The 19,343-nt window shown below is 52.0% G+C and overlaps 2 protein-coding genes across 2 annotated transcripts; one reads left to right on the top strand and one right to left on the bottom strand.

Moving 5' to 3' along the window:
- Nucleotides 1-5,592: 5,592 nt before the first annotated feature.
- On the bottom strand, nt 5,593-7,654 carry LOC310890576 (olfactory receptor 14C36-like; the record flags this gene model as incomplete). Its single annotated transcript, XM_083852896.1, has 1 exon — nt 5,593-7,654. Exon 1 carries the CDS (start codon nt 6,520-6,522, stop codon nt 5,593-5,595), a length of 930 nt encoding a protein of 309 aa, XP_083709022.1. The 5' UTR covers nt 6,523-7,654.
- A 6,516-nt stretch (nt 7,655-14,170) lies between these two features.
- Nucleotides 14,171-15,310, top strand: LOC310890575 (olfactory receptor 14C36-like; the record flags this gene model as incomplete). The annotated part of the gene is made up of 1 exon (XM_083852895.1): nt 14,171-15,310. Exon 1 carries the CDS (start codon nt 14,348-14,350, stop codon nt 15,308-15,310), a length of 963 nt encoding a protein of 320 aa, XP_083709021.1. The 5' UTR covers nt 14,171-14,347.
- Between the last annotated feature and the right edge of the window lie 4,033 nt (nt 15,311-19,343).

Here is a 19,343-nt window from a genome sequence, read left to right as displayed (position 1 = left end):
CCACCCTGATAGGAATCCACTACTCTAATGCAGAAGTCAAAGTATCACTTCTAGGAAAACTCAGCCCATAGCCCCTTTCCCTTACCTTTCCTTTCTTGCTCACCCTAATCACTGCCCTTAACACTAACATTGAAATGCTCTATTTAAACCCAGACTTTCTGACAAACCTACACAAAACCCTTAACCATAGTGCATGCCCATACCCTAACCAGAGACCTGACTCCACAAGCAGAAATCCAAAAACACCCACTAAAACTTTGCTTAATCTCTAACCCAGAAAGTGAAAAACACGTACCGAGGGGGCTCTGTAGGTCAGCTACGTCTCCCCTAGGTCAGCTCTGCCTCAGGATCTCCTGCCCCAGCAGGAGGAATGGGACTGGGGCAGTGACTGGGAGGTCACTTCTGTCTCTGCAGCTGATAGGGCAGCAGCAGGAACGTGTCACGCAAAGGGACTGTGAGGTGCCTTGTGTCTGGAGGTGGCAGGTCAGCCTTGGCTTCTCCCTGGGATCGGCACTTTGGGGCTGACATCTGCCAGTGGCCCTGCTAGGCCAGCAGAAGGCCCCTGCTTGGCATGCTGCCTGTGGGATCCCCTCTGCCTCCATGCCCAGGAGGACCCAGACACAAAGAAGGCCCGCAGAGGGCTTGTCCTGTCCCTTCTGCTTGAGGCCAGGACTGCACAGCAGGAGGCCCAAGGCTTGGCTGTGTCTAGCCAAGAAGCTGCAAGGCCAGCAGCAGGCCCAGGCCTTGGAAGATGCTGCTGAGGTGACTTCTGTGTGCTTGGCTGACAGGCCGCAAGGAGCCTGATGGGTTGGGATGCCTGCTTCAGGAGTGGTTTCCACCCTGATGGAGCTTTCTTTGGTAGTAGGAAAGAGCAGGAGAGAAAAATCTGGCACAAAGTACACCTTGGAAGGGTGGCACTGGCCGCAAGGAGGAAAAAAATATCCCTCAAATGGTAGTACTGTGGTGTGAGAGGTCACCCAAAGAGTATCTATTATCAGACTCTAGCTTTGTGTTTCAAGGAAGAGCTGATGACGGTTGACGAGACATGGGTGAGATGGTGGAAAGTCCTGGATGAGAGCAAGGTGTTGAACAGAGATGGGTGTTTGCAGACTTCAAGGAAATAGGGCAAAGTGTGGGACAGCGTAGGAAAGTCTGGAGAGGACAAAGAGGTGAGTGCTGGGAAGAATGGAAGGCCCCAACAGCTCTGAGGTTTTTGTCCCCTTGGCTAGAGCTTCTGAGGAGATGAGATACATTGCAGTGCAGCCTCTTTGCTTCCTTGCAACCCTGTGCAGAGGCGGGGAGGTGTCATACCAGTGTTCTTTTCGTGGCATCACACTGCCCACCACATCATACAGACCCCAAGAAGAGCCCTGAGCCAGACGTGGGGGTGCAGGATCTCCCCTCCAGTAGCTGGTATCAGGTCTTGGCTCTTCTGCTTCATCAAAATATTTCTCAGCACAGCGCTTTGCCTGTCTGGAATCATGGCGTCCAATTATCTGCCCTAACAAGTCCCTGGGGAGGCTTTGTTAGTAACAACCATCAGTGGGGCCCATTAATACTCCAAGTCACTTCAACTTTTCCTTCTGACTTTACTTTCCCAATCGATTGCATCATTCTCCTCTCAGTACCTGAGCTTCATAAATTCAGCACCAAAATACACCGTGGAACTCATTAAAATGAAGAAACTCCTAACACTTCTTACATAGTATTGTTCAAGACTTCAAGACTTGCACAGCTAATTGGAGAGCTTTCATGGTGTAGTTTAGGTTTGAAGATTTCAAAGAACACCTAATATTTTTTTTTTCTCATCTTAAAGGATGCTTTTAGTTTAATTTCGGTTTGGAACATTTCAGTTCACTGATTTATATTGATCCAGGGTGTCTCCTTTGGGGAATTGCATAGATAGGAAAAGCAGACTCTTGAGATCTGACACTGCATGGACAACCACCCCAGCCCTGACATTTCTCCCGTTGTCTAATTGGTGCTTGCGTCACTTTTCCTTCCACCAGACTTTGGCACAGAAGTCTGCAGCTGGATGTTAGAGCTCCTTTGCACCAGCTCCCACCTGCTTTCCTTAGAGACCTGGCTGCACTCAGGTGCAGAAGGGTTTTTCCTATTTCCAGCCAAAGAACGTGAAAACATGCTGCAATTATCCAAAAAACAAAGCAAGCTCATCATGTATGCCTCCTGTGAAGTTTATCTTCACAAAAGAACGACTGTAGTAGTATTTTATAGTGATAGATAGGAAATTAAAAATGATAGTGTTATTATTAATCCATATCATATGAATTCAATGAGAAATGATGAGGATCTTGGTAAGGAAACAATTAGACAGACTGCTGAGAGATGGGGAAGCTGAGCTGCTTCTATCTCAAAGCACAAAGCAGCAACTGGGTCAGTGAGAGCAGTCTGAATGATCAAAGAGTAAGGGGAGGGCAAACCAGGAGAATTATAGGAAGTGCGTAGATCCAGACAGGCAGCTGGAAAGCGGACATTCAACATGGACTGTTAAATCAAGACATGTGGATGTACCTGGAAGATGAGGGAGCACACCATGGTAGACTAATTGATGACAAAGCAAGTGCAGGTGAACTTCAGAATTTCTTCTCCTGCGATGAATATACATCCTAAAAATTCACGTCTTCATGGCAGAAACTACACTGTGTGACATTTCATGGAAGGGATTAAATTATTTGAAGTGATGAGTAGTAGCTCTATTAGTTAATTACTAAAAAAATTAATGGGTATTGAGGCAGAGTTTTGCTGTCTGACCATAAGCAACCAGGGAAAACCACCAGGGACCCCTTTGTATTTGAGGTACTTCCATGGACTGTCAGCTTTCAGAAAGGACCTGCAGGAGACCAGAGCCCCTTGAGGGATTCAGGTGGAGATAGACGGAGTTCCCAGGGCACCTCCACTGCCAGCAGTGGTCTTTGTCCCCGTAACTGCAGCCCAGTCCAGCACAGGAAACCTCTTCAAAGACAAACCCCTTCTACAGTGCACTCCTGGGATTAACTTAGATTTGAAATGGCCATTGGAAACCCATGATACTCTCCCTTAGTTCTACTAGACACTTGAACATCCATTTACTTTCCTGGGTCATCTTCCTCGGTCTTCTAGCAAAGTCAAGCTGAAAGACTCTTTCAGCTTTTTTCAGCTTTTCTTTTCAGCTCTTTTACTGGAGCCGGTCCTCTTTAATATCTTTATCGATGATCTGGATGAGGGCGTCCAGTGCACCCTCAGTAAGTTTGCAGATGACACCAAGCTAAGTGCGTGTGTCGATCTGCTCGAGGGAAGGAAGGCTCTGCAGGAGGATCTGGATAGGCTGGACCGATGGGCTGAGGTCAACTGTATAAAGTTCAGCAAGGCCAAGTGCTGGGTCCTGCACCTGGGGCGCAACAACCCCAAGCAGAGCTACAGGCTGGGGGATGAGTGGCTGGAAAGCTGCCTGGCAGAGAGGGACCTGGGAGTATTGGTTGATAGTCGGCTGAATATGAGCCAGCAGTGTGCCCAGGTGGCCAAGAAGGCCAACAGCATCCTGGCCTGTATAAGAAGCAGTGTGGCCAGCAGGTCGAGGGAAGTGATTGTGCCCCTGTACTCGGCTCTGGTGAGGCCGCACCTTGAGTACTGTGTTCAGTTTTGGGCCCCTCGCTACAGGAAGGACATGGACATGCTCAAGCGAGTCCAGAGAAGGGCGACCAAGTTGGTGAGGGGTCTGGAGAACAAGTCTTACGAGGAGCGGCTGAGGGAGCTGGGCTTGTTCAGCCTGGAGAAGAGGAGGCTCAGGGGCGACCTTATCGCTCTCTACAGTTACCTTAAAGGAGGCTGTAAAGAGGTGGGGGTTGGTCTGTTCTCCTACGTGCCTGGTGACAGGATGAGGGGGAATGGGCGAAAGTTGCGACAGGGGAGTTTTAGGTTGGATGTTAGGAAGTACTTTTTACCAAAAGGGTTATTAAGCATTGGAACGGGCTGCCCAGGGAGGTGGTGGAGTCACAATCCCTGGAGGTCTTTAAAAGACGTTTAGATGTAGAGCTTAGCGATATGGTTTAGTGGAGTACTTAGTGTTAGGTCGGAGGTTGGACTCGATGATCTTGAGGTCTCTTCCAACCTAGAAATCTGTGATACTGTGGTACTGTGATACTCAAGTACAGCACGCTTCAAATGGCTGAGCCAGAACCTATCAGCTTGCCCCCCTTTGGAAATGGTCCCCATCCAACTAGGGTTTTGAAAGTGAAAAATGTGAAATGACCCGTCAGGTCAATGTGCAGAGTAAGGGAAAGTCACACATATTGTACTGGAGTGTCAGAAGGCAAAAAGCATTGCATTGTGCCTCAGAATAATCAAGGAGACCTAATCCAGTTCATCTGTGAGATAAAGCAGAGTGAAGGACATTGAGTTGTGTCCTAACATGAAGAAGGATGTACATCACTGGTGAAGGAAGCGTCTTTTCGCGCCATCACCAATGCAAATTACACAAAAACTACATCAAATAAAGGTAATGTTTCCAACCCTGGCCCTGTCACACCATGGGGCAGCGGAGGGACCTTTTTCAGTTTCAGCCTCTTTTTCAGAGAGGCTTTGCCCTCTCCCTGTGCACCACGGCGCAGAGCCTGGCCCTGGACGCTCCGTGAGCGCCATGCAGGTCGTGGCAGGCTGCGGTGAGGGAACGAATGCCCTGGGCCCCCTTCCTGCTCTGCCCAGGCCAGCAAGGGCCCCGAGCGGCCTCGTGTCCCCTGCCCCTGCAGCTCTGGGCTCCCTTCCCCAGCCCTGGCTCTGCAGCACCAAGCCCTGCTGGGAGCCCTCCCCTGCATGCTGCCACCGCTCCCTGACGCTGCTGGTGCCCTCTGCCGGGCACTGCCCAGCCCAGACCAGCCCCTGCCCACCTCTCCCCACTCCCCTGCCCTTGCCCGGTCACCCAGTTTTGGCCCTTTCCGCTTGTTCACTCTAAAGGCCTCTGAGACCTTTGTGCTGTGGCCTCGCTGTGTGTCCTGGCATTGCAGAGCTCCCATCAGCCCGTGCATCCTCTGGCTTGGCTTTACTGTGAAGACCCACTCGCTGCCCACCCAACACAAGGCACACGGCATCCCAGGAGAACCCTTAGGGTATCCTGGTGGCTCCCGATACCTCCCTGATGCCGCCAGCCCTATCACATTTCAATCCCAGGAAGCCGCTTCTTGACTGGTCAGGGCCTCCAGGGGCACTGGGAATCCGCCAGTGACGACTCAGTCCAGCCCTGATTCCCTCACCCCCCACCCCATGCCCTCATGCCCCTGTGTCCAGGTGGCACCCAAGCACAAGAGTGAGGCCTTGAGCCTGGCATTCCCTGAGCATCTTCTGCACTCCGCTTTGGGAAGAAGAGCCCTGAGCACTGAGGAACTTCACTTTTAGTACCGAGATGCCACAACAGAGGGCAGGTGTCATTTAGAAATAAACACATTCTCTAGGTCACACAGAGGGTTGGTCATCTGGAAAAGAGAAATGAAAACAAATATTTATCTGCAAACAGAGTTTTAAAGAATACGTACCTAAAGGTCAAGAATTGCCTGAGATTAACTTGAATAAAACTAGAAAAGGGAGACAGCCAATTTATTGCTAAGTAAATATTACCACTAGAATCATTTTCTTCAGTGTGGCTTCCAGGTCCTGGTTCCTCATGCTGTAGATGAGGGGGTTCACTGCTGGAGGTACTACCACATATAAAACTGCCACCAGCAGGTCCAGGGATGGGGAAGAGATGGAGGGGGGCTTCAGGTAGGCTAACATGGCAGTGCAGAGAAAGAGGGAGACCACAGCCAGGTGAGGGAGGCACATGGAAAAGGCTTTGTGCTGGCCCTGCTCAGAGGGCATCCTCAGCACGGCTCTGAGGATCTGCACATAGGACACCACAATGAAAACAAAACAGCCAAATGCTAAAGAAAAACTAAATACAAGTGCCCCAAATTCCCTGAGGTAGGTGTCTGAGCAGGAGAGCTTGAGGATCTGGGAAATTTCACAGAAGAACTGGTCCACAGCATTGCCTTGGCAGAGGGGCAGGGAAAATGTAGTGGCCGTGTGCAGGACAGCATTGAGAAAGCCACTGCCCCAGGCAGCTGCTGCCATCTGGGCACAAGCTCTGCTGCCCACGAGGCTCCCGTAGTGCAGGGGCTTGCAGATGGCAACGTAGCGGTCGTAGGACATGACAGTAAGAGTATAATATTCTGCTGATATGAAGAAGAGAAAGAAAAAGACCTGAGCAGCACATCCTTGATAGGAGATGGCCCTGGTGTCCCAGAGGGCATTGGCCATGGCTTTGGGCAGAGTGGTGGAGATGCAGCCCAGGTCGAGGAGGGCGAGGTTGAGGAGGAAGAAGTACATGGGGGTGTGGAGGCGGTGGTCGCAGGCTACGGCGGTGAGGATGAGGCCGCTGCCCAGGAGGGCAGCCAGGTAGATGCCCAGGAAGAGCCCGAAGTGCAGGAGCTGCAGCTCGCGCATGTCTGCGAATGCCAGCAGGAGGAACTCGCTCACAGAGCTGCTGTTGGGCATTTGCTGGTTCTGGGCATGGGGTCCTGCCAAAGGAACTGCAATACAGCAATAACATACCACAGTGATCTGAGAAAACCATTCCCATTTCTCAATTAACTCCCTCAAAGCACTTGCCCAATTGCATGCAGACAGTTGGCAGATCCCTTTCCTGCATTGGTTTCAGCTGCACTCTGCTGGCATTTCTTTGACTGCTGGACAATTCCGCTAAGGAGGTTCTCCTGAGAAGAACTTGAAGACTGTTGAGTGCAGAGGAATCCAGGCTCCAAGTGCCCATCTCCAGACCCCTCACCCTGTCCCTGTACTGCCCTTCCCCCAAGCACCCCGAGGGCTCACTCCAAGGGCAGGTGAAACCCCCATCCCCAGGCAGCCTGGGAACAAGAGCAGCAGCAGCACGGCCAGGTGGAGAAGCCAGGAGGAATGGCAGCGTGCTGCTGCCAGGGGAGGCAAGGCCAGGGAGGGACAGACGGACACTCAGCACACCCTCCTGTGCTGCAGCTCTGCCTGCAGAGGAGGCAGCTCCTGCTGGGGACAGCGGGGGCTTGAGGGCAGAGGCTGTGCTGGTGGCAGAGGAGAGCAGGGGGTGTCCCAGGGAAGGTGCCTGCCCTGCAGGGGATGGCTGGGAGGTGCCTGAGCCCTCCCTCGCACAGCATTTCTGGCAGCAGCTCCCTCTCACCGCCTGCTCATGTCCCTGCTGCCTGCCCGTGTCCCTGCTGCGAGCCACTTCTGTGTCCCCACGTCTCCTCCCTGTCCATGCTCACAGACCCATCCCACAAGCTGTGTGCTCAGATTCACTCAGATTCCCCTCCACTGCAGGAATCTGAAAGCAGAGAATCCAAAAAAGCCTTTCCCTTCAGATAAACCAAGCCTCTGTCTTCCCTTCGAAATTTCCTCTTATAAATGCCATTCTCTACAGCTTCTTCTACACTTTGCTAGAGAAACAGAGAGACAACTATCCCGACAGATGGCATCAGGAATCAGATGTGCCAGCTGTAGAAGACCCTTCTGGCAACTGTAGCCGCATGGCCCTGCTGCCAGAGACTTACCTTGTCAAGGGCTGTGCAGATTTCTCCTGCAGGCAGCTCTCAGCATCCTCCCACTGCCAACTGCCTCCAAGCCCTCTCTCCTTCTCTCCTGTCCCCGTGCCAGCTGCGGTCAGAGCCCCCAGCCCTGCTGCGCTGTGCACAGGTGCTGCTCCTGGGCACAGCTGTCTCTCTGCACCAGGGCCCTCTTGCCACGAGCTCTCTCTGTCCCACGAGCCCGGCCCAGCTCAGCACCAGACGCCCAGCCCAAGGCATTGGAATCCCCCCTCGGGGGGCTTTGGTGATGATCCCACAAACCTCAGGCACTGAGAGACAATTGAAGACATCTCTCAACAAGTCCAAGTCAGAGGCAAGTTTCCTGCCGTGTCCCCCTGAGGGCCAGCACTGACACAGCCTCCCTTGGAGCTCGTTAGAGAAGAGCATTGGAGGCAGGGAGGACAGGGAGCCAAAGGCACTGTGAAGGTGACCCTGATGTCACTTTTCCAAACTGGATGTGTTTCACCAAGCACAAGGGCCAGGCCTTGACCCCCAGCCACTGGGAAGGGAGATCCTTTCCCTTCACACACTGCTCAGGGCTCTTCGTGGGGCAGGAGGAGATGGGGATGTGCATGGCCAAGTGCAGCAGAATGGTACGAGCCCTGCCTGGTTCATGGGTGGGGCGAGGAGAAAATGTGGCCCTGGTGCTTTACCGAGAAGCTGTCTCCTCGTAGGCCTCAGTGGCAGAGACAACAGCCAGAGCCATGGACACAAAGCCCTGGGTCCTGTTGGGACTTTCAGCCTTCCTACATCCCTTGCTCCTCTCGACACCAGGCTGTCCTAGGGACTCCCACACTTGTACCTCTTTCTCTGCTGGCTGTAGTCCCTTGTCCGTGTGGTGTCTCACCGGATCTGAGCTGAGTCTGATACCTCAGATCTTCTTGGTGGCCTTGCTCCTCGTAAGGCAGCCCTGGTGGAACTTGGCCTGGTTCCTGCTGAGCAGCACCACTGATCGTATGGAATCCCTCATGGTGCCCTGCTTCTCCTGGGCCAGCACTGACATAGCCTTTGTTGGAGCTTGTTGGAACAGAACACTGGAGGCAGTGAGGACAAGGAGACAAAGGAAATGTGAATGTAACCGTGATGTGTAGGAAAACCGGATGTGTTTCACCAAGCAGAAGGGCCCAGAGAAGGAAAACCAGGTAAGGGGCAGTGGTGACAGCACCCGAGAAGGGCAGCGTTGATGGAACCAGAGCTGGCCTCAGCATACAACAATGCAACACCACACACCGCCTCTTTTGTTGTGAAGGACTGTGATGACAGATGGAGCCCAAATTCATGGACTGACTGAACTCAACAGACATTTTAGAGGGATGGCTTTTCCACTATTTGAGCAGACCCATCAGTGAACAGGATATTCTGTGATCTTCCGGGAGTTTATCAGAGAGACCTCTTCTACATTAGTCACCTCCTCCTCTGGCGACATTTCCAAGTCCCTGCCCTCTGGACAGTCCATGATCACTTCCAAGACTCCAAGACTGGGGTTTCCTGTCGGAGCCTGCTGTGTAATCAGTGCAACCCGCTCACTCTGTGGAGCAGAAGGTGCATGATGTGTAGAAGGGACCCTCCCTTGGAACTTCCAACCCAGTGCCAGCCGTCAGGGTGCCAAGAGGAGCTGTGCTTCAGTATGAACCAATTCCATAGCAGCCCCAACCCCTTCATATGCTGCCAACATCACTTTTCAGGCAAAGTATAGTGGGCCTTGCATCCTCACTATCCCTGACTCCACAACCCTAGGGGTCAACCTCACATCTCCCCTGGTACTTTCTGCCAGAGGCTCCAGGCAGGGCGATTCTCCTGAGGTGCCGTGTAGAGCACAAGTTTTACATCCTGTCCTGCTCCGACTCGCCCCAGAGCTACAGCAGGAACTATCTTCCATTGAATTTGTTCAAAGGATTGTCATTGTTCTGGGCCTGTAGTGGGTTTACGTGGCAAGGTTTTGGTAGTGGGGGAGCCATAGGGGTGGCTTCTACAAGAAGAATCCAGAAGCTGCCCCATGTCAGATAAGGGCCCCGACACCGGCCAGACCTGAGCCAATAAGTGATGTTGTTTGCACCTCTGTGAGAGCATATTTAAGAAAGGGGAAAAAGTGCTGGGGAATAGCATCTGGGAGAGAGAGAGGAGTGAGAAACAGCCTTGCAGACACCAAGGTCAGTGAAGAAGGAGGGGGAGAGGTGCTCCAGGAGCCGGAGCAGAAGTCCTCTGTGGCCCGTGGTGAGGTCCATGGTGAAGCAGGCTGTCCCCGGCAGCCCATGGTGTACCACAGTGGAGTAGGTTTTTAGGGTATGCTGTGCACCTGTGCCCACTAGAGCCTTATATCTTCTGTGGGTCTTATGTGCCAGGCCATGGAATCCTCAAAGTCCAATAAGCCCGATTGTCCCTATCCTCCCTGTGGCTGGAGGCCAGGTGCCTCTAGTCCTGCTCATAGTATTCATTCATTAGGTTAGATGAGGCCCTGAGCAACCGGATCTAGTGGGTGGTGACCCTGCCTATGACAGGGGGTTTGAAACTTGAAGATCTTTGAGGTCCCTTCCAACACAAACCATTCTATGATTCTATGACTACTCTGTCTGGCGGACTGCCTGATAGAAACTGGAACAGCAATTTTCTCAGAAGAACCCCTTTTTGTGATTGCATTTCCTTGCAATTCATGGACTCGTGCCTCTAGGATGGAGGTAGATTTTCCATCCCATTTTCTCATGTCCTCTCCGTGGCAGAACCACATGTTGGCACATGGTGTGTACCCACTCATTTCTCTTTCTTGAGCAACGTTCTTTTACTTACACCCGGCTGCTTACATATTGGTTTCTACAGGTAGGGAGAAAGATGCATTCTCTTGTTCTTCCTGGACCTCTTGAGAAAGTTTATCCACAGCTAAAATGCAGGCCCATGAGGAAGAAGAGAGACTTCCTTCATACTGCCAGTGTTGGCTAGCTGATTCATCCACTCTGGGTTTCTCTTGGCCTTTCCAGGTCATTTCTGCCAATGAGATGGCATATGATGATCCATGGTGCATGGATGCACATGGTGCACCACTCTATACAAACTTCCACCACATAGATCATGTACACTTTACTTCATCAGGATCTTTGGATAATTGTTCATTGGCTAGGTTTTTATATATCACCTCCAGCATGACTAATTCCATCGGGCACCAGATACCCAACTCCACTGTCGTCCACTTGCCTGGTTGACATACAAGATCTTCCTTCAGGGGATACCTTTCCTTCACACCTGACAGGAGTATGTTCCTTCTGCCCATTTTCCAATTGTTTGTCAGTCACCCCTTCCCTAGAGGGGGATCCCAGCTGCTTTGCATCCCTGCCCTCTAATTCCAGGCTATTGGCCCCTTTCTCCCAGCAGCCAGGTGGCAATGTGCTCACTTAGATGATGGCTGAAATCTTTCCACAAATCTCCTAGCTCACCCTGGAATAGAGATGCTGTGGTTACTGATGTTGTTATGATCTCTTTCTCTTTGCCCTTCTGCTTCCAGGATGGCCCAACTTTACCGTAACATTCCACGTCTTCTTCCTCCTTTCTTGTCTGGGTAGGAGTTTCTTTCCTTTTTAAAAACCCTGACTTTCACATACATTGTTTTCTCTCACATATAGGAGCAATCAATAGTGGCACAGGTTGGTTCTCTGGCCCAGACCTGAAGCCCATCACAGCCGTTGGAGTGGCTGCAGGGCCTGTTGCAGGAGTTGCTGGGGCTGCAGGGCCCATCACAGGACTTGTTCAGGCTGCATGGCCTGTTGCAGGGGTTTGGAGTGGTTGCACGGCCCATTGTAGGAGTTGCTGTGGCTGCAAGCCCATTAAGAGGAGTTGCAGCGGCTGTGGGGCCTGTCACAAGGGTTGGAGTGGCACTGACTGCAGCTCAGTAAGCACAGGCCAAGTTGCACATTGCAGTGATTTGTGTCTCTTTGGAATTGCCAGGCTGATGACAACCCTTTTTCAAGCATTTCACCATTTTTTCTAGAATTCTGCACTTGTTCAGGAGTGAAGTTCCAAAGCACTGGAGGTGCCCACTGATCAAGGTGCCTGCTCGTATCCTCCCACAATCCCTGCCACTCTTAGCTCTCCTGCCTTGGGGCAGATCTCTGGAGGGCATTAATAATAAGTTGGTTAATGTTAAACAAAGCCTGAAACACATTCAGGAGACATCACAATGGGAACATGCTGGTTTGACCATCCCAAGGATATTCAAAGCTTTGAAGAGCTAGCGTAATTATCCTGGAGGAGAAGGAGGAGGTGAAGTAGAAATGGAGAGTGAAGAAGTGGAGAAAAGTGTCCCCCCATTGCCCTCTTGGTGTCCCTATCTACCAGCTCTGGGGGCTGAGTACCAGGGGAACAAATGGTCCAGCTGGTAAAGACTGAGGCAAAGAAGTCATTAAGTAACTCAGCCTTTTCCTCATCACTTCTCACTAGGCTTCCTCCCACATCCAATAAAGGTCGAAGACACTTCTTAATCTTCCTTTTTAATTTTTTATTTATTAGAAAACTTTTTTACTGTCTTAGAAACTAATAGCCAGACTGAGTGAGACTAGAGCTTTAGCCCTTCTAACTTTGCCTTGCACAGCCTCACAACATTTAGGACACCGCTCCAGGCAAAAAGAGAGCATGTGTGACAAGGAAACAGAGAAAAGCTGGGACCTAGCAGCCTTCCATCCCCTACCATTCTGTGACTCTGTGCTGCAGTTCCATTCAGCTGGTAACTCCGTTATTATCCAAACTTCGCTGCAGCACCTGATGCTGCTGTCTTGTCAAATATAGCACAATTACGGTGAGTCATCTGCATATAGACATTAACAGCTGACAGAATGGAGCATCTGTCTAGGGGCAAATTGAGAAACTGCATGAATTTGCCTAGAGAAATCTCTTGACAGTCGCAGGAAGAATGAGGTTGTGCAATGGAGGAAGAGCAACCCCACACATGAGGGCAGACTGGGACCCTGCTGAGTGAGCAGTGCCCAGGAGGAGGAGGGCCTGGGCACCACGAGGGATGCCATACGAGCAGTGGTGCTGCTCACCAGGAACCAGGCCAGCTTCCTACAGAGCTGCCTTATGAGGAGCATGGCCACCAAGAAGATCTGAGTTATCAGACTCAGCTCAGATCTGGTGAGACACCACAGGGAAAAATGTCTACATCCTTCAGGAAAGATGTGCAGCTTTGAGAGTGCCTAGGTTAGCCTGTTGTGGAGAGCAGTAAGGGCTGTGACAGGGCTGAAAGTCCCAACAGGACCCAGGGCTTTGTGTCCATGGCTCTGGCTGTTTTCTCTGCCACCGAGGCCTAGGAGGAGACAGCTTATCGGTAAAGAACCAGGGCCTCATTGCCTCCTCGCCAGTGTCACCTTCACACTGCCTTTGTCTCCTTGTCGTCACTGCCTCCAATGCTCTGCTCTAACGAGCTCCAAGGGAGGCTGTGTCAGGGCTGGCCCTCAGGGGGACACTGCAGGAAACTTGCCTCTGACTTGGACTTTTTCAGAGATGTCTTCAATTGTCTCTCAGTGCCTGAGGTTCGTGGGCTCCTCAGCAAAGCCCCCCGAGGGGGGATTCCAATGCCTTGGGCTGGGCGTCTGGTGCTGAGCTGGGCCGGGCTCGTGGGACAGAGAGAGCTCGTGGCAAGAGGGCCCTGGTGCAGAGAGACAGCTGTGCCCAGGAGCAGCTCCTCTGCACAGCGCAGCAGGGCTGGGGGCTCTGACCGCAGCTGGCACGGGGACAGGAGAGAAGGAGAGAGGGCTTGGAGGCAGTTGGCAGTGGGAGGATGCTGAGAGCTGCCTGCAGGAGAAATCTGCACAGCCCTTGACAAGGTACGTCTCTGGCTGCAGGGCCATGCAGCTGCCCGTCCTGGAAGGGTCTCGTGCTGGGTCTTGTTTCTGGGAGGGCAGTGGGCAATGCAGTAGGCTCTGGGAGTCGTGCTGGATGGCACTGCGAGGTGAGGAAGTCTGGCAGAAGCCCCTTGGAGTGTCATAACCCAGCTGCCCCTGGTCAGCCAAGATTGGAGTGGCCAATCCTCCTCCAGATACTGCAGGGGATGCAGATGGGATATTGGAACAGGCCGGTTTGCAGATATTCATGTCTGTCTGTGGGGTGTTCTTCTGGGCTGGAGGCTGCTCTCCAGCAGGATGCAGCTCTATCATGCCATCCTTGTGTTATCCAGGATCCCCGAGGAGGAGACACCTCCGTGCTAAGGCCATGTCCGTGCTGCTGGATGGCTGTCTGTGGGCAGCTGGAGTGAGGCCTCTGCAGCCCTGGATAGGAGGGAAGAGCTGAGATCCTGCTCAGGCACCAAGAGACAAGGTGAGAATTCTGTCCAGATGAACTGGGACTGGGGCTTCTCTGCTTTAAGCAGTCTCCACTATATTGGGAAACACAAGAGTGTGATCACTGTCCTAAGCATAGGAATATTTGCCTTGCTGTACATTGGTTGCATGAGTTCTTTGGAACAACACTGCAAAGTTTATAGATCTCATAAGTGGATTGAACTTGAGTTTCCCCTATGTTCCTGCTACCAGCCTGCTGCACAGCAGGAAGGACTGCTCTGGAGCCCACAGCAGCCCCTGCTCCCAGTGCCACTCTCAGACAGCACCAGCCGCAGCTCAAGCAGGAGAGCTGCAGAAAGGTACTCCTGCAAAGAGAGAGGGTTGGATGAGACTGCTGTAAGAACTGCAACAGGTTTTCCTCAGAGAAGTCTGTTCTAACTTTTTTCTGCCTTCTCCTTTTCAACAGACAACAGTGTCCAGAGTAAGCAAATGCCCAACAGCAGCTCTGTGAGCGAGTTCCTCCTGCTGGCATTCGCAGACACGCGCGAGCTGCAGCTCCTGCACTTCGGGCTCTTCCTGGGCATCTACCTGGCTGCCCTCCTGGGCAACGGCCTCATCCTCACCGCCGTAGCCTGCGACCACCGCCTCCACACCCCCATGTACTTCTTCCTCCTCAACCTCGCCCTCCTCGACCTGGGCTGCATCTCCACCACTCTCCCCAAAGCCATGGCCAATGCCCTCTGGGACACCAGGGCCATCTCCTATCAAGGGTGTGCTGCACAGGTCTTTCTGTTTGTATTTTTGATGTCAGCTGAATATTCCCTTCTCACCATCATGTCCTACGACCGCTACGTTGCCATCTGCAAGCCCCTGCACTACGGGAGCCTCGTGGGCAGCAGAGCTTGTGCCCAGATGGCAGCAGCTGCCTGGGGCAGTGGCTTTCTCAATGCTGTCCTGCACACGGCCACTACATTTTCCCTGCCCCTCTGCCAAGGCAATGCTGTGGACCAGTTCTTCTGTGAAATCCCCCAGATCCTCAAGCTCTCCTGCTCAGACGCCTACCTCAGGGAAGTTGGGGCACTTGTGTGTAGTGTTTCTTTATTTTTTGGCTGCTTTGTTTTCATTGTGCTGTCCTATGTGCTGATCTTCAGGGCAGTGCTGAGGATGCCCTCTGAGCAGGGCCGGCACAAAACCTTTTCCACGTGCCTCCCTCACCTGGCTGTGGTCTCCCTGTTTGTCAGCACCGTCATGTTTGCCTACCTAAAGCCCCCCTCCATCTCTTCCCCATCCCTGGACCCGCTGGTGGCAGTTCTGTACTCAGTGGTGCCTCCAGCACTGAACCCCCTCATCTACAGCATGAGGAACAAGGAGCTCAAGGATGTGCTCTGGAAATTGATGACTAGATGTTTTTCAGAAGCAATACATTTCCATTCTACGTCTGCAGATGACTAATAATATCAATGACTACAAGAATATTATTAACTAATATTGTATATATAATTATTTTTTTGTTTCTGTATTTATGAATGTTTTCATTACAGGACTTTGTTTTAATGCGGCTAAAGTTGCCCATTAAATTGATACGATTCATCTCATTTCTTCTACAGTGTGTACCTTTCGAGTATAGCTCAGAGATTCTGTATATGAGGAGCCAGGCCCTCTGTGAATTTAAATAAAAGAAAGGAGCCTGCACTGCCTTCCTTGTGTGACGTCCTTCCTGTGAGAGCTGCTCTGGCTCTGCAGGGGCAGTGCCATGTGCAGGGCTGCAGAGGAAAAGAGTCCCATCCCAGCAGCACGGCCAGGGAGCACCAGCGCTTGGGGCATGCCGAGCTGCTCTCTTGCCACTGCCCCCCTCTGGTGCTGAGCCCTGCTGGTGGGGTCAGGCCCGGCTGCTCCTGTAGCTTGGTGCCAGTGCTGCTGTGGGGCTGTGCTGGGACTGCAGGCAGGGACAGGCAGTGGGCACGGCAGTGGCACAGCCGGCCTGCGCTGCAGCACTTCCCTCCTAAGGGGGGATCTCCTCCGAGGTGGACTCACCACAGCTCAAGGGCTCAGTCTGCGGTGAGCAGGCAGTGGAGAGCTCTGCAGCCCCAGGGCACGCAGCAGCCCCAGCCAAGGAGTCTGGCGAGTGATTTGACTGCAAGGTCCCTCCTGCCCTAGCACCTCCCAGAACTGGCATGGCACTGGCTCCTGTGTGTCAGAGAGGCTGGGAGCCCAGGAGGTGTGCCATGGGCTGGAAGGATCACAACCAGATCTCTTTTACCTGGGCAGATTCTGGCCCAAAGAGGGGGTGTTTTGTAGGTATGGTATTACAAGGGCAGTGGTGCCTCAGAAGCTCCAAGTCCAGCAGGAAGCTAATGGCTGTTAAGTGGCCGGTGAGGTGACTTTTTTCCGAAGCAGATGACAGGTCATCCCTTGGCTCCTGGCTGGAATCTGTGCCTTTAGGCTCACATCTGCTGGTCTCCATGATAGGCCAGCAGATGCATCTGCTCTGCACACAGTTTGTGAGATCCTCTCTTCCTAAGTACCTTGTAGACCCCATAGAGGAAGAGGTCTTGGATTGGGGTTGTCATGTTAGAGGTATTCGCTTTTGCCTGAACTCATCCTTCAGGGCTGCTTTTGTGGTGGTGCAGAGCTGCTGGGCACATTGTGCAGGGTGCTCCTACAGCCTTTGTGTCCTTCTCCGTGCTGGCTTGGGAGCTGCTCCTTTCTCAGGAGCAGAGTAGCCAACCGAGGTGAGACAGATACTCTGAGTTCATGAAAGCCATCAGAAAGCTGTCCCTAAGTAGATGACTGATACGGGGAAGTCAGGAGAAGCCTGGCAAGGAGAGATGTTTGATCTGGGGGAGGGAAGAGGAGCTTGGCCAGCAGAAGCTAATGATTTTGGAGAGGTAAGAATGCTCAGGTAATGTCGATCCCACCATAACGCAGACTTAAAGCAGTCATGTGAGGCCCTTACCCTATTTTAACTTGTAACATTAATACCTAAATCTAAATGCCACTCCACACCCTGACAGGAATCCACTGCTCTAAGTTTTGACCACAATATCCCTTGAGCCAAAATTAGTCCATAACACCTTTCCCTTACCTTTACTCTCTTGCTCACCCTGATCCCTGCCCTTAACACTAGCATTTAAATTCTCTAATAAACTCTAGTATTCTTGCAGACCTAAAGAAAATGCTAAACCAAAGAGCTTGCACATACCCTAACCACAGACCTGACACCCCAAGCCCAACACCAAACTCTCCCACTCAATAGTTGCTTAAGCTCTCACCCAGAAATGTTCGCCGTAGTCCCTTAATGCCATACATGAACAACTAACATCCAAACCCTGCCATCAGAAAGCTGATCCCAATAAGATATGGGGAGGTCAGGAGCAGCCTGGACAAGAGAGATGTGAGATTTTGGGGTGGGAAGAAGAGCTTGGCCAGCTGAAATTAATGACTTCGTACAGGTAAGAGGATTCATGTAATGTAGATGCTGCGGTAACACTGACTTAAAACAGTCACATATGGCCCTTACCATACTTGAACCAGGAATTTTAATCCCTAAACCTAAATGCTACTGCAACACTCAGAAAGGAATTCATTTTCTCTCTTGTTCACCCTGATCCCGTCCCTTAACACTAGCATTAAAACGCTCTATTTAACCGTAGACTTCTTGGGAGACCTAAAAAACCCTAAACCACAGATCTTGTCCATACCTTAACCACAGACCTGGCACCACAAGCAGAACACCAAACACTCCCAATAAAACTTTGCTTAATCTCTAACCCAGAATGTGAAAAACAGGTACCAAGGGGGCTTAAGAGAGGTCAGCTCTGCCTCAGGATTTCCTGCCCCAGCAGGAGGAATGGGACTGGGGCAGTGACGGGGAGGTCACTTCTGTCTCTGCAGCTGATAGGGCAGCAGCAGGAACGTGTCACGCAAAGGGACTGTGAGGTGCCTTGTGTCTGGAGGTGGCAGGTCAGCCTTGGCTTCTCCCTGGGATGTGCACTTTGGGGCTGACATCTGCCAGTGGCCCTGCCAGGCCAGCAGAAGGCCCCTGCTTGGCATGCTGCCTGTGGGATCCCCTCTGCCTCCATCCCCAGGAGGGCACAGACAGAAAGAAGGCCCGCACAGGGGTTGTCCTGTCCCTTCTGCTTGAGTCCAGCACTGGACAGCAGGAGGCCCAAGGCTTGGCTGTGTCTAGCCAAGAAGCTGCAAGGCCAGCAGCAGGCCCAGGCCTTGGGAGATGCTGGTGAGGTGACTTCTGTCTGCTTGGCTGACAGGCCGCAAGGAGCCTGATGGGTTGGGATGCCTGCTTCAGGAGTGGTTGCCACCCTGATGGATCTTTCTTTGGTAGTAGGAAAGAGCAGGAGAGCTCTTTCTCTGCCACAATGTGCACCTTGGAAGAGTGGCACTGGCCATGAGGAGGCCAGGGGATGTTCAGGGGAACAACTGGTCTTGCTGCTAGAGCCTGAGAAAAAGAAGGCATTAAGTGCCTCAGCCTTTACCTCATCTCTTGGCACCAGGTTTCCCACCACATCCATTAAAGGATGATGATTCTCTTTAATCCTCCTTTATTAAAGTATTTATGTAAAAGTGTTTTTATTGTCTTTGACAGTAACAGACGGAATGAGCTCCAGCTGGGCTTTGGCCCTTCTAATTTTGACCTGCACAGCCCCATAACATTCAGGACACAGCTCCAGACAAACTGACAGCATGTGTGAGAAGGAAGCACAGAGGAGGTAGAACCTGGCAGTCCTCCATCCCCTGCCCTTCTGTGACTCTGTGCTGCAATTCAATTCAGCTGGTTACTCCTCTATTATCCAAACTTTCCTGCGGCTCCTGATGCTGCTGTCTTGTCAGAGATAGCACAATCACACGAAGGTTGAACTGTCTGTCTGCAGACATTAACAGATGACAGAATGGAGCATCTGTCCAGGAGAACCTTGAGAAACTGCGGGATTTTGCCTACAGAAACATCTTGACCTTTACAAGGAGAAGAGCCCAGTCCTGCAGCAGACGAAGAGGAACCCCACACATTAGGGCAGACTGGGACCCTGCTGAGTGAGCAGTGCCCAGGAGGAGGAGGGCCTGGGCACCACGAGGGATGCCATACGAGCAGTGGTGCTGCTCCCCAGGAACCAGGCAAACTTCCTACAGAATCACAGAATCACAGAATCACAGAATCGTCTTTGTTGTAAGAGACCTCCAAGATCACCTAGTCCAACCTCTGTCCTAACACTAACAAGTCCACGACTAAACCATATAACTAAGGGCTACATCTAAACGTCTCTTAAAGACCTCCAGGGATGGTGACTCAACCACCTCCCTGGGCACTCCATTCCAATGCCTAACAACCCTTTCAATAAAGAAGTTCTTCCTAACATCCAACCTAAAACTCCCCTGGCGCAACTTTAGCCCATTCCCCCTCGTCCTGTCACCAGGCACGTGGGAGAATAGACCAAACCCTACCTCACTACAGCCTCCTTTAAGGTACCTA

Source organism: Anser anser, assembly GCF_964211835.1.
Source record: "Anser anser genome assembly, contig: HAP1_SCAFFOLD_32, whole genome shotgun sequence".
Taxonomy (NCBI): Eukaryota; Metazoa; Chordata; class Aves; order Anseriformes; family Anatidae; genus Anser; species Anser anser.
The sequence above is the reverse complement of the archived record's forward strand: the minus strand, read 5'-3'. Positions and strand labels throughout refer to the sequence as shown.